The sequence below is a fragment of the Oncorhynchus tshawytscha genome, linkage group LG06 (assembly GCF_018296145.1).
Source record: "Oncorhynchus tshawytscha isolate Ot180627B linkage group LG06, Otsh_v2.0, whole genome shotgun sequence".
Taxonomy (NCBI): Eukaryota; Metazoa; Chordata; class Actinopteri; order Salmoniformes; family Salmonidae; genus Oncorhynchus; species Oncorhynchus tshawytscha.
This window is the reverse complement of record NC_056434.1, coordinates 62,358,373-62,374,063: the sequence shown is the minus strand read 5'-3', so window position 1 is coordinate 62,374,063 and position 15,691 is coordinate 62,358,373. Positions and strand designations below refer to the sequence as shown.

At 40.1% G+C, this 15,691-nt stretch overlaps 1 protein-coding gene across 3 annotated transcripts in view; it reads left to right on the top strand.

The window, feature by feature from the left end:
* LOC112252843 (adhesion G protein-coupled receptor A3) overlaps positions 1 to 15,691 on the top strand; it is a 238,400-nt gene that overhangs the window by 179,651 nt on the left and 43,058 nt on the right. The window contains exons 13-15 of one of the 3 annotated variants that reach the window (XM_042323489.1): positions 4,819 to 4,952; positions 5,583 to 5,682; positions 6,803 to 7,538. The exons of 1 other annotated variant lie outside the window; for it this stretch is intronic. In XM_042323489.1, coding sequence (XP_042179423.1) covers positions 4,819 to 4,836 — 18 coding nt within the window. In that variant the 3' untranslated portion in view covers positions 4,837 to 4,952; positions 5,583 to 5,682; positions 6,803 to 7,538. Of the gene's footprint in view, positions 1 to 4,818; positions 4,953 to 5,582; positions 5,783 to 6,802; positions 7,539 to 15,691 lie in introns of those variants that run through there. One more of the 3 variants, XM_042323488.1, reaches the window with a different exon arrangement.

Genomic DNA, 15,691 nt, shown 5'->3' with positions numbered 1-15,691 from the left:
GTGGATGAGAGATTATTTATGGCATCCATGCCCAATGTAGACAAATGATGGGATTAGTATTGGCCTCGTGGGCATGTTCAATGCACTTGTACATATGGTTTGTCATTTATATACTGAAACAGGATTAGCAAATCATCACACATTGTTTGCATTTTGTTGAGGTATTTTCTCCATTTGAAAGTATACTATTAGAAAATTAGGAAAAGCACTCACACATCTGAGATTACTTGTGTGTTGGAATCCTTTGCTAATAACTTGAAAGAAAAGAAAAGGCTGATACTGGCACTTTTTCTTTTTCATTCTACAATTAATGCAGATAACCATGTTGAAGGATACCGTGCAAGCCCTACCCTTATTCAGACTTTAAGGATGACATGCACAGGAGACTATCATGACTCAGGATATGACCCAGATGCAGACACAGGAGGTGGATAGTACAGTTCTCAGATTATTATTATTTATAAACACGGGGCAGGCAAAGGGCAGGTCGAGGACAGGCAGGGGTTCGTGATCAGGTCAGAGTAAGGCAGGTACAGGACGGCAGGCAGGTTCGGGGTCAAGGCAGGCAGAGGTTCGTAATTAGGTCAGAGGACGGCAGGCTCGGGGTCAGGGCAGGCAGAATAGTCAGAACAGGGAAAACTGGGAAACAGAACTTGAGAAACAGGAAGATGGGTAAGACCTGACAAGACAAGATGAACTGGCACCTGGTGTCCTACCTGGGTGTATACCTGGTTGACCGGGGTGCCGGCGGTGGAACTCAGCGATGAGGGCTGGGTCCAGGATGTCCATAGTGGGGACCCAGCACCTCCCCTCCGGGCCATAACCCTCCCAGTCAACCAGGTAATGGAATCCCCTGCCCAGCGGTCGAACCCTCAGGAGGCGTCTCACTGTGTATGTTGGTTGGCCGTCGATGAGACGGGGGAGAGGGGTGGGCCTGGAAACAGGAGACAAAGGGCTGTGAGACATGGGTTTAATTCTGGACACATGAAAAGTGGGATGTATATGGAGGGTACTGGGCAACAAAAGACGAACAGCAGAGGGGGAAAGGGACGATAAATGGGGGTGATAGTTTGCAGGACTCTATCCGGAGGGGCAGATCCCGAGTGGACAGCCATATCCTCTGCCCAAGCGGGAGGCAGGGGTCCGGTGGCAGTCCGCCTGTCATTGGTACCTGGAGGTGGTCTTGAGAAGAGCGGCCCGGGCTCTCTTCCAGGTATGGCGACAGCTATGGACGAACACCTGGGCAGAAGGCATATTCCACCCACACGAGTTGCTGGCTCCATGTGGTGGGATTAGTGGAGACAAGGCAGCAAAGAGTTGTCTCCAGGTCCTGATTGGCTCGCTCCGACTGGCCATTGGACTGGGGATGAAAACCAGAGGACAGGATAGCCGACGACCCATTAAGGATGCAGAACACCTTCCAGAACTGGGACGAGAACTGGGGACCGCGATCAAACGGCAGTCCATGGATCCGGAAGACGTGCTGCACCATGAGCTAGGCCATCTCTTTAGCTGAGGGCAATTTAGGAAGGGGAATAAAATGGGCGGCTTTGGAAAAACCGGTCTATCGCCATAAAGATGGTGGTGTTGCCATCATCCTACATTCATCACCTACATTTAGTTCAGTTAAATTGTTGGCTGCCGTAAGGGAAATCCATCTATCTGGCTAACAAGGTAAGCTGATCGCTCTCTACCTTCACGTAATGCAAGCTGTGTTTATTTGCTATGCTAAGTTAGCCAAATGTAGCTAACTCCAGCACCTGAGCAAACGGGAAATAAATGTTGTCTGATGATTTTGTTTAGTGGGTCTGGTAGCAATAATTCAATTTGTGTATATAACTTGTTTGTTCAGTTTTTTGGTTGGATCAAGAAATATAAACTTGTCATTTTGTGCTAGCTAGACAACTAACTAACTAGCTAGCTAGCTACAAATGATGGCATGCTGCAGCGCCAGATCTGACTGCCTACGGAATCTGGCTGATTTTGGAAGTTGATTCGCTGCTTCTCTCCCATAACTCCACCCCATAGTTGCTGTTGCTATGATGAATCCGTGCGCGAGAAGGTGTCGCGGGAGAAGGGTCAGATCCGGCAAGGTGCTGCAAGCTAGCTGATGGCTAGTACACCTAGCTAGGTTAGATAACTAGCTCGCTGGATATGGCGAGAGGCAACAGTGTGCTCTGCTAACTAGCTAGCAACCCTGTTTTACTGTATAAATTGTATAAATTAGCTTGATTTGGTTTGTATTTATTTTACTTTTCCATTTTGAATAAAGAAGACTCAGTGGCTACTGGCTAGCTAGCTAGCCCACACTGGCAATGGCTCCTAGCCTAGCTAGCTACATTAACAACAAAGAAGACATCAACGAACACTCCTAGGTAAGTGCCTTTTTTGGTCTTGTAATTTCACATTTGGGAGGTGCATTGAAACAATCAGCTAGTTAACTAGATACCATGGTTATATATATATATATATATTTTTTAAATCACAGCCAGCTAGTAAGTTATGATGCACGGAAGTTAGGTACAATAATATGTTAATTGTGTAGATGATCCTCTAAGAAATCCAGTGGTCCAAACCTTCTGTGGTCCAATTCTGTGTGCGAGAATTAAGGCTACTGGACAGGTTTACCTGTTGAACTCGTCATCTTTCTTTTCAAATCCGTGTGACATAAAACAGTATATAAGTAAAGTAGATATCGATTTTGAGACATGACATGTAACGTTAGTATTTTCATATTTTAGTATATGCTGTTCATATTAATGGAGAGTTCCTGCTCTTAAAAAAAGGGAAAATGACAGTTTTTACGGAGCATACTCCCAAATGTTTTCTTTTCAAAGCCTTTTACATTAATTCAGCTTGTGTCATGCTAATCTTGCTAGTTGCGACCCACAGAAATAACTTGGATGATACGACCACAAATGTAAAATCCTCAAAACTTTTGGCGATAAAGCTGCTCTGTCAACAGAGCTCAGGGCTTAATTATCTGATGTACAGTATTCAGTTATGACATACGACTTTTTTGATGTAATGTTAATGATATGTTATAGAAATACCCCACTAAGATTCAGAAGATTCATATTTGTCTTGGTAAAATGTGTTTTATGTCATCACCAAAGCACGTTTTCATCTACTGTGGGCAGAGTGGGCTCACACCCTACTAGAGGGGATAACTATGGTAAGGGAATTGTTTGAAATGTCATCATGCTATATATTGTACATGTACAATATAACATTTAGTTTATCCCCCCCCCAGCTCTCACAGTGAGTTAGTGTATGTGTGTGTCTGTCTGTCTGCTTGCCTGTCTGTCTTTCTGTTTGTTTAGGAGTTTCAAACAACACTTGAGGGCATGTTCACTGAGCAATGAGCAGATGTAGGAGCTCATCCTCATGAAGTTAATCTACAGTATAACAGGTGATGCACTGTAGGTATCCCATATTAGCAGTGGTGTAAAGTACTTAGGTAAAATAATTTCAAGTACTACTTAAGTAGTTTTTGTGGGTATCTTTACTATTTATATTTTTTTACTACTTTAACTTTACTACATTCCTGAAGAAAAGTATGTACTTTTTACTCCATACATTTTCCCTGACACCCAAAAGTACTTGTTACATTTTGAATGCTTAGCAGGACAGCAAAATGGGCCAATTAACAGATTTATCAAGATAATACGTGGTCATCCCTACTGACTCTGATCTAGCAGGCTCACTGAACACAAATGCATCTTTTGTAAATTATGTTGGAGTGTGCCCCTGGCCATTTGTACATTTTTTAAACAAAAAATGGTGCTCTCTGTCTGCTTTGCTTAATATACGTAACACATTTGAAATGATTTATACTTTTACTTTTGATACTAAAGTATATTTTAGCAATTACATTTACTTTTGATACTTAAGTATATTTCAAATCAAACACTTTTAGACTTTTACTCAAGTGGTATTTTACTGGATGACTTTCACTTTTACTTGAGGAAATTTCTATTAAGGTATCTACACTTTTTCTCAAATATGACAATTGGGTACTTGTTCCACCACTGCATATTAGGTACTACTTATTGGATGGATAGATAGGTGGAGGGATTGCAAGCATACAGGTAGATACTGTACTGTATCTAACTCTGTTTCCAAGTCAATGCAAGTCATTACTTGGCACTGATTATGCAACCCACAGTGTGTCACACACTGTGAACAGACCTTGTTTGAAGTACCCTTTCTCCTCATAAGCAGTACTCAAATGAGTTGGACTTAAAAGTCATATTGCTGAGTTGCGTCCCGATTCTCTTCCTTCTGCCAAAGTGTATACTTGTATACTTTTTTTGCATGGATTTTCCATGGAAATGCCCTACTTTCCATGCTTACACCAACCCTATGCTTTTAAATTCATGATGACAAGTGCACACCTAGGGAGAAGGGTGGAGAATTGAGACGTACTTTAGCCCTTGTGTGCTCTCTCAACCACCTCTACGCTCAGTACTATACTAAAGGCTACAGCAATATTACAAGATAAGGGCTGTCTAAAATCTCAATTGGTGGAGGGGAGGCTGCATTATTCGTGGCTGATTGCATGTTTACTGTTGCCTTCTTTCCGTACCACTAAATATCGTCATTTGTCAACAGTTAGGACAGTACCAGAGACTCTGAAAAGTGGCTGATCTATGATATGGACTGGAATTAGTTTGATTCAGTCTCATTTTCCTATTGCTATATTTGAAGGCTACAAAAGTTATTTTTGGAAGAAAAAACTTTTCTATAGAAGTTAATTTGCTCCAGAACTGACAAGTGTGCCTTTCCAACTAATCTATTTTGTGTTCAAACCATCAGGAAACTCTGAGAAGGTAGTGGTTCCGCTGAACAATGGCATTGCTGTGTGTGGACAACCCCAATAGCTCCTCCAGCAGATGCTGCCCCCTCCTGTCTTCCAGATGCTGCTGACCAAGCTGCCCACCATCAAACAGGTGAGGATGCTCTCCCATAGGAAGCAAGGGCTGGAGTGGCAATAAAATGGCCATTCCTTACCCCACCAGTCCATTCTTTTTAAGCCCATGAGGGTGATTGTATGAGTGCTTACTTTGACTCAGGGGTAAAGGGTAGGCTTGTGTCCTGATTATACACCCTTCTCCCAAAGTGTGCACTGTCATGGATTTGACAACAATGGAAACTCCTTCTCTAGCCAATGATTACACCAATCCAATGTTTATAAATCTATGGTGGGGGAGAAGGGTGGGGAATCGGGATGCAGATAGTCTCATTCCCTCACTTAATTTGCCTTTGACCACCTTAGTGCATTAGAATTACTTATTCTGGAAGAGCTGTGACAATGGTGTTAAGTCTAGTTCACTGTTCCTCATTCTTTGTCTAATGTCTAATGTGTGTTTTCATGCCTACCTGTGCTGTAACTACTCAATAAGATCATAATTGGGCAAATTTAGTGAATTAATGGTTGGACTGTACAGTGAACAATAAAAATAAAAAGAAGTAGGGTATTTAAATTGTGACTAGTGCAATTGCCTGAGTTGTACATTGGTAATCTGTTTTAGGTTACCACACATGCTAACCAATGCATAATTTCTGCTCCTTTTTCACAGGTGGTTCCTGGCTGATGATCTGTCTCCATAGCTGAGAGAAACCGAGGAGGAATATCACTTTGTCTCCAATACTACAAAAGTTTTGAGAATGACACAAAAGGTTTGCTGCTTCAGTGTCTTTAGATATTTTTGTCAGATGTTACTATGGAATACTGAAGTATAATTACAAGCATTTCATAAGTGTCAAAGGCTTTTATTGACAATTACATGAAGCTGATGCAAAGAGTCAATATTTGCAGTGTTGACCCTTCTTTTTCAAGACCTCTGCAATCCGCCCTGGTATGCTGTCAATTAACTTCTGGGCCACATCCTGACTGATGGCAGCCCATTCTTGCATAATCAATGCTTGGAGTATGTCAGAATTTGTGGGTTTTTGTTTGTCCACCCGCCTCTTGAGGATTCACCACAAGTTCTCAATGGCATTAAGGTCTGGGGAGTTTCCTGGCCGTGTACCCAAAATTTCGATGTTTTGTTCCCTAAGCCACTTTGTTATCACTTTTGCCTTATGGCAAGGTGCTCCATCATGCTTGAAAAGGCATTGTTCGTCACCAAACTGTTCCTGGATGGTTGGGAGAAGTTGCTCTCGGAGGATGGGTTGGTACCATTCTTTATTCATGGCTGTGTTCTTAGGCAAAATTGTGAGTGAAACCACTCCCTTGGCTGAGAAGCAACCCCACACATGAATGGTCTCAGGATGCTTTACTGTTGGCATGACACAGGACTGATGGTAGTGCTCACCTTGTCTTCTCCGGACAAGCTTTTTTCCAGATGCCCCAAACAATCGGAAAGGTGATTCATCAGAGAAAATTACTTTACCCCAGTCCTCAGCAGTCCAATCCCAATACCAGTCTGTCCCTGATGTTTTCCCGGAGAGAAGTGCCTTCTTTGCTGCCCTTCTTGACACCAGGCCATCCTCCAAAAGTCTTCGCCTCACTGTGCGTGTAGATGAACTCACACCTGCCTGCTGCCATTCCTGAGCAAGCTCTGTACTGGTGGTGCCCCGATCCCGCAGCTGAATCAACTATAGGAGACGGTCCTGGCGTTTGCTGGACTTTCTTGGGCGCCCTGAAGCCTTCTTCACAACAATTGAACCGCTCTCCTTGAAGTTCTTGATGTTCCAATAAATGGTTGATTTAGGTGCAATCTTACTGGCAGCAATATCCTTGCCTGTGAAGCCCTTTTTGTGCATCGCAATGATGACGGCACGTGTTTCCTTGCAGGTAACCAAGGTTGACAGATGAACAACAATGATTCCAAGCACCACCCTCCTTTTGACGCTTCCAGTCTGTTATTCGAACTCAATCAGCATGACAGAGTGATCTCCAGCCTTGTCCTCGTCAACACTAACACCTGTGATAACCAGAGAATCACTGGCATGATGTCAGCTGGTCCTTTTGTGGCAGGGCTGAAATGCAGTGTAAATGTTTTTGGGGGATTCAGTTAATTTGCTTGGCAAAGAGAGACTTTGCAATTCATCTGATCACTCTTCATAACATTCTGGAGTATATGCAAATTGCCATCATACAAACTGAAGCAGCAGACTTTGTGAAAATGTATATTTGTGTCATTCTCAAAAATGTTGGCCATAACTGTACTACTAATGTTTGTAACAGTACTGATTAGGAAGAAGAGGATGGATTTATAGTTCTAGGCACACATATATATATATATATATATATATATATATATACATACACATACCTATATAGACATACATACTTTTTTAAAGAATATACTTTTATTATTATTCCCCGCAAACCCTTCCGCCGATCCCCCAATTGGAGTAAACTAATAACCACTTCTGCTTCTACCTTCAATCCATACATCTTATGCACACTCTACAGACACAGTCTACTTTACAATAGTTCTCTCTTGTTTGTTCTTAGTCCTTCCTCTATTTCTGATGTCCATCCAGTTTGATTTCTATTTGTAACTATGCTATTTCACAAAAGCTCCGAACCTATATACATTCTACAGATCCCTTATTCCCTACATTGTTTATCTTGTTATTAGTCCCACCCTTCAGCTCCACTCAACCCCTCCCATCTGTCTATCAACATCATCCATTTTGGATTTCTACTTGCCATATATTTTTCAACTGGGCTGTGATGCTTCACAAAATAACTGAACCTTCCTATTCTCATAGCTTCTACAGATTGTAAATTAAAAATAAACATTTTTGCTAAAATAATTATTATATTATTGATTGATTGACCATGGCTTTGCAAATCACCCAGTATTGCTATCTGTAATGTTAGTTCTAGGCAAATGTTGCAATTCTTCAGCCATTCCTGGACCTGTGACCAAAAATGAGCTACATATGGACAATACCAAAATAAATGATCTAATGACTCTGCCTCCTCACAGCAGAATCTGCAGAGCTGGGAAGATTGTATCCCCCATATATATATAACATTATATTAGTTGCAAGAATTTTGTATAGTAATTTATATTGAAAAATGTGAAAATGTTGAATCCGGCGTTGTTTTGCGTATCAATTCATAAACCATGTGCCATGGAATGGGTACATCGAAAATCTCTTCCCAACTATTTTGCAATTTATATGGCACAGCTGTCAGTTTTTTGGTCCTTAAATGAAATTGGTATATGCTTTTATTTATCAACTTTTCTTTAACCATTTATGTTCTTTAATACAGGGCCGACATACAAGTTCCTTACTTTTTTCCCCTTCTACTCGCCTCTTCCATTTTTGTGGTAATGCTGCAATTAATTGGTTGTAATTTTGGGTAGAGCAGACATTTCCATATGTCTGTGTTAGCTGCACGTGTGACAACTCCACCAGTCCTATTTATGATATCATTCACTAAATGTATACCTTTTTTTTTTTCGATAAATACAGTTTTTTTAATCAATTAGTATATTTGAATTTAACCACAATATTTGTTGTACTATTTGTTCCGTCCTTTCAGGTGGATCAAACTGAAATTGCAACCAACTTTCTAAGGCTTGTTTAAAAAATAAAGATATTTTGGAGATTATTTCCTTTTCAAACAACCAAAAGTGAGCAGGTGTAATCTGAATAAAGGGGAAAAGGCCCTTCCTGAATATAGGATGAGAGATTTGTACCAATTGACTAGAGAACCAGTTTGGATTTAAGTATAACTTTTGTATGACTGATGCCTTTAGTGAGAGGTCTAATGCTTTAATATTTAATAATTTCTGCCCACCGAATTCATATTCATTATATAAATAGGCCCTTTTAATTTTATCTTGTTTGCCTTTCCAAATCAAATTGAATATTTTTTGCTCATATAATTTAAAAAGCAGGTCACTAGGTGTAGGCAAAACCATAAGCAAATAGGTAAACTGTGATATAACTAAGGAGTTAATCAGGGTGATTTTTCCACAAATAGACAGGTATTTTCCTTTCCATGGTAGCAAGATCTTATCTATTTTTGCTAACTTTCTATAAAAATGTATTGGCGTGAGATCATTTCTTTCTTTTGGGATTTGTATACCGAGTATGTCTACATCTCCGTCAGACCATTTAATTGGTAAACTACATGGTAATGTATAATGTGCATTTTTTTAGTGATCCAATACGTAATATGGTACATTTATCATAATTTGGTTTTAATCCAGAGAGGATAGCAAAAGTATCTAGATCCTCTATGAGGCTGTGGAGAGACTCCAATTGTGGTTTTAAAAGAAAACATGAATCATCAGCGTACAATGACACCTTAGTTTTTAGGCCACGGATTTCTGATCCCTTAATATTATTGTTTGATCTAATCTTTGCAGCTAACATTTTGATGGCAATAATAAACAGATATGCCGATAGTGGACAGCCTTGTTTTACTCCTCTAGATAGTTTTAAACTTTCTGAGATGTAGCCATTATTTATTATTTTACACCTAGGGTTACTATACATAACCTTAACCCATTTTATAAGAGATTCCCCAAAATTGAAATATTCTAGGCATTTATATATAAACTCCAGTCGTACTTTATGAAAAGCCTTTTCAAAATCAGCTATGAAAACCAGGCCTGATGCCCGATATTTCATAGTATTGTTTCCAGTACTTGTCTTATATTATCTCCAATGTATCGTCCATGTAAAAAACCTGTCTGATTAGGATGAATAATATCTGACAATACGTTTTTAATTCTGTGTGCCAAGCATTTTGCTAGGATTTTTGCATCACAACACTGAAGTGTAAGAGGTCTCCAATTTTTTAAATGGACTGGATCTTTATATATACCACTTGGGTCCTGTTTCAGTAATAATGATATCAGACCTTCTTGTTGCATGTCTGATAATCTACCATTTATATAGGAGTGATTAAAACAAGCCAACAATGGTCCTTTGAGTACATCAAAAAGGTTTTGTATACTTCCACTGGTATGCCATCCAGCCCTGGAGTTTTCCCATCCTTAAAGGCCCCAATTGCCTCAAGCAGTTCCTCCTCTGTAATTTGGCTTTCACATGAGTCTTTCTGTACAGATATTAATTTTACATTATTATTAGGAAAGAAATCCATACAATTAGTTTCAGTTAGTGGAGATGGAGGAGTCTGAAATGAAAACATATTCCCAAAGTACTTTACTTCCTCCTTCAAAATATCATCCGGTGAATCATGCGTGACTCCATCATTTGTAACAAGTTTTAATACATTTGTTTTGGTAGCATTTCTATATTGAATATTGAAAAAGAATTTGGTGCATTTTTCCCCATATTCCATCCAGTTCGCTTTATTTTTATAATATATTACACTAGATCTTTCTTGAATAAGTTCCTCCATTTCTTTTTGTTTTTCCTCTAACTTATTCTGTGCCTCTATAGTACCATTTTTATTGCTATCTAACTGTACTGTTGGATTTATCCATTGTTGCTAAACTGTGTTCAGTCAAATTTATAGTGCCACTTTGTTACCAGAAACAATTGTATGTATTTATTTAACCTTTATTTAACTAGGCAAGTCAGTTAAGAACAAATTCTTATTTACAATGACCTACTTTAAAAATTAAAAATACATGAAATAAAAAATATAGGACAAAACACACAACACTACATAAAGAGAGACCTAAGACAACAACATAGCATGGCAGCAACACATGACAACACAGCATGGTAGCAACACAACATGACAACAACATGGTAGCAGCACAGTGTACAAACATTATTGGGCACAGACAACAGCACAAAGGGCAAGAAGGTAGAGACAACAATACATCTACGATGTTCAATAAGGTATTCTGCAAATAGAATTACAATACAAAAATGTTCTTATTCAGTGAAGTTCTGCACATCGTATGTTGGAAACCATTACAAGAAAACCTAGTTGTTTCTTGAACACTAGTGATTTTAAGGACAAGAATAACTGTTACCTGTAGGACCATGTCTCTATCACAGGTCACTAATAACCTAATTTTAAGTTGTGCAAACTAATTGGTATAACATGGGCATGACAAATCAATCAACTAATTAAACAATGTTATTGGCTATTATGTCAATCAATCTCCTGTCGACATTCTCAAGGAAAAGGTCAATATTCATTATAGCTATACCGATGACTAGCAGCTTTGACAGTATTAAGTCAAGAAACAGCTTTACTGTTTCAGAAAATATGGTGCCACAGTGCTGGAGAGGCAGAGCAGGCAGGTGGGCCTCCTATCTCCTGATAACCCGAGGATGCACACTGGCCGAGATGACAACCAGCAGTATTTGTAAAGACTCTCTCACCAAGGACTGTAAAGGCCAAAGGGGTCCTTCTCCCACAGTCACTGTTCCAAAATGTGTTCGACCAGAATGTTTGCAGTAGGTTATGTCCATCTACTTAAAATGGTGGCAATTACACACAACTTGATACTTTCCATATATGCATAGCCATTGATGTGTTTTAAAAGGTTGTAAATGGCTTTGGTTATGTTGCATTGAAGCTATCTCGCTAAATGACCACACAAGTTGCTAGCTAGCTTATTAGCCTGGTAGCTAACAGAGCAAGATACTGAAGCTATTAGTTCAGAGGATACAATCAACTACTATTTTATACAGTAACAAACAAATTGATACTGTAGCTAGTAAGCTAGCTACATATATAGCCACGGAATTAGCAGCTAGACTGTTAGCTAACGTTAATTTGCAGCATCTCTCACAACCTGTCTCCTTTTCCAGCAAACTGCTCGCACGCGTTGATTGGTCATAGCAACATTAACAGCTTCCAAAATGTTTGTGAGGCAAATCGGCGCGACCTTCAGTCAGATTCAGCGTGGCAGTCAGATCTATCACTGACACGGGATGTTTACTGGGGAACCTCTTTCCCGTGCATATAGAACTTGTTATTGTTTTGACACTTGAAAGGATCAATAGGGGTCTTGGACTTATGAATGTGGCCAAGACACTGAGGGGTGCCTAACAGCATGCCAAACAGCTGCTCTGGATCTAGGGTGGCCTAAAAGTGAAAGAAATGGGATGCGACTAAGTACAGATGAAACCAGTGCTTGACTTGGCAGGAGCTAAGAACCAGGATCTCAAATGTTCTACTGCTTGTTCCTCTTATAGAATATTAGCTCAAAAGTATTGTGGAGGTCCTGCGACAAAATATAAAACTGTACCCACACCTATTTCTGTCCAAGTCAAGCACGGGCTGAACCTATTCAGTGTTTGAGGATAAGAGCCTTCATCATTTGAAGAATCACGCCCATTTAATTTAGCACAAGTATTGGCAAATCCAAATCTATAAAATTCTTGTAAAATATTTTTCTCAATTGACTTTTCTTTCCTACTGGTTGGAAATGTGTATCTTCCCTATCTCTTCCTCCCCATTCTGCTCTCACATAAAGAATCTGCATCTTGTTCAAGGCAGAGCATAATTCACTGACGCACTCTCAGACTGTGGGCAGGCATGATGAATGCCCCCCTGGGCTGCTAGGGAAGTTAGTTTGTCATTGTTGCCAGTTAGTTCATCATCAGAGTGATGAACAGTTGTATTTGGTGCAGCCAAAGGTTTAGAGGGAAAGAATTAATATGTGGTAACAGGAGGCTGTAAATATAAAGCACTTTTATCTCGTTCCAAGTCTTAATTCTCTAGATCTGTTCAATTCAACCTGGCAAACAGTCAACCTGGCAAACAGTCGTTAAGGAGCATAAGGTAAATACAAATTAAAGAGCACACCATTAGACACAACGGCTGCGTGAAGGTAATGTTTATGGTAGCTTCGCTTTCTGTTGATCTGCTACTCTGAAACAGTGATAGGGAGAGTTAAAGTACTACAGTTTTTTCTTGATATTCATTGGCTGCCTAACTCAAATGATTACCTTCATCTGGTTAACAAAATCAATATTCTATGATGGGATAGCCATTATGAGTTTACATTTGCATCCATTAACTTCACACTGTGGACACCACAGACACAGATATTTGACAGTGCTGTGTGTGTGCCTATGTGTATGTCAGTACTTGTGTGTGTTTGGCTGGGTCTCAATGCACGTGCGTGCCTGTGTGTTGGACTCATTCCTCCTCTCTGCTGACGGGCTGACTGCTGCATGCCAGGGTTCAGCTGGAATCAGTCAGCTTGTCGGATCATCAAACACCGTGATGAAATCGCAGAACCCCCATTATGCCGTTTAGAAGTACGATGGGAGATGATTCATCTCGGAAGCTTTGTTCTGGGGCCTCATTATTATGTTTCAGCCGTATTCCTCTGCCTTTCTGACATATCATTTATTGACATGTTCTAGGTGTGTAGGTGGAAAGTGAGGGATGTATTTATCTTGGCCAGGTTGCAGTTGTAAATGAGAACTTGTTCTCAACTGGCCTACCTGGTTAAATAAAGGTGAAATAAAATGCATGACTTGCTGTGTCCCAAATGGCACCCTATTTATTTACATATGCTCTCGGTGTGTAGGTACAAAAGTAATACACTATATAGGGAATATGGTCCCTGACTTAACCTCGGTCTCCTGCTCAAAGGAACAACATCGGAGAGCCCCATGTGGCGCCATTGCGTCAGTGGCAATATATGTGCATAATAACCACTTCTTACAACCTCATACACTGTATACCCTGCCTTATAAACCTGACTTCAAAACACATTCCGCTTTGACTTGGTTGTAACCCTAACCTAATATTATAATGATGATTGCTATAATCCTGTATATTTCAAATGATTACATCATTTGTCTTCTACTGCAGATATAAAAGTTAACTCCCACACTGGCCCTCGTGGAGGTCCACTGTCAACCAGTATGCTATTGAATTAGACTTTCATTTAGCTGATGAATGATCAAACCCCCCAATCTCCAACATGAATAATCATGTTTCTACACTTTGATGTAATGGTACATTGTCAGTTATGAGACGTTACCAGTTGCTCCCTTAACTCCCGCTCTGGTGCCCTGCAATGAAATTGTTAAGTCACTCAGCTTCATAACCAGGTTACCATGGATACACTTGAAACGGTGTAGCTATACCTCCTCTTTGCTGCTGCGTCATAAATTGGGAAAGGCACTATGAGCCAACATCTCTAAATGGTTATTGCTATAAACGAATATGGCCCATACTTCATGGAAATGTGAGTCACAATATATTATACATGTGCTGTGCTGATATTTACAACGCAATAGATGTGTCAATTTCAGGCTGTTGTGAATTCAGTGTATGCAATTGAGTGGTACTTAAAACACTACACTCACTGAAATTACAGCCCTTTCAGTGGAGTGACCACAATTGAGGGGATTGTCATAAAGACGACACACAAAAAGTGAAAATGTGATAGTACCTGGAGAGGTAATTGAATGAGTAGATATGTAGAGTACACCCCCAGGTCACTCATTCCACCTTACAATCTGCACGGCCACAAAGCAGCGACTATTGTTTGAATTTAAATCACATTGTTCTAGAGCAATAGGCTATCTGGTAGTGATAGTATCGCAATATTATTGTTGATGATATTATATTAGATTCTCTGACTCCCAAGTAAAACATTTTTTTTTTTTTTACGAACAAATGATCGGTTTTAAAATTCCATGTGAATTCACAATGAACCCTCGCGCTGCTACCAGCAACGGTTTGGGTCTCAAAGTGCGTCCCTTTCAGATGGTTAATCATTGGACCTGTACTACCATTACTGTACTTCAATTCCACCTCGCAAAGTTTGTATTGCCATACAGGATGTTGCTTCTATCACTTGCTTTGCTCTGCCATATTTCCAACTGTTGAACACGACGACGTGGTGGTGGAGAGTCTACTCCAAAATAATTGATTCCTCTAATCCCTGCACGTCGACTCCCGGTGTCGACTCTCATTTATGGGTGTCAACATTCGATTCCACTTGGAACAGAGGCGACTGATTAGTTGCCGTACTTCCAAGAACACAAGCACACATCTTTCATAGCGAGCTAACAAAGGAACACATAGAGATGGGGGGGGCACAGTGTAGGCAGATCGGTCACCAGGCAGACAGTCAGAACCGTGCATTAGGCCTATCTATTGGCAATCAAAAGCTGTATCTCGCAATGACATTATGTATCTCGCAATGTCTCGCAACTTCAGGAAAGCAGGGCCTATCAGCAATGAATAGGATACGATATTGATATGAGCGAGATGCAGCGCTCTCACACAGTCACACACTATACGCACATGTGCACGGGTTAGCTTCACACTGTTCACAGCGTGGTAGCCAGGGCACTATAAAACAGCAGAGAAGTTGAGCTTTAGCTCTTGGTTGCGGAAATTGACCCACTGCTATGCTGCTAACTTTCTGCATCTACGTTATATCACTGAGTCTACTTTTAAATTTCACAACTTTCCCCAGGTGTTTATAGTCTATTGTCTAGTTAGGCTATAACACGGATAATAATATGTTTTGTGATATGTGCACTGTGATTTAAATCTCTAAGTGATTTTTCTGAATGTTAAGATCCCTTTTTTTAAACTTTTTTTTTTTACATTTTAATGTTGAAAAGTTCTCTCAGTCCCCGTATCCGTTTGCAATACATATAGAATAGTGATACATATAGAATCGCAATACATACCAAACCGGCACCTATATCGCATCGTGAGATTCCTGGCATTTCCGAGCCATGTTATCTGGGGAGATTACTATTTAGTATTAACTCTGAGAGATGCTGCTAAAGATGCACAAGT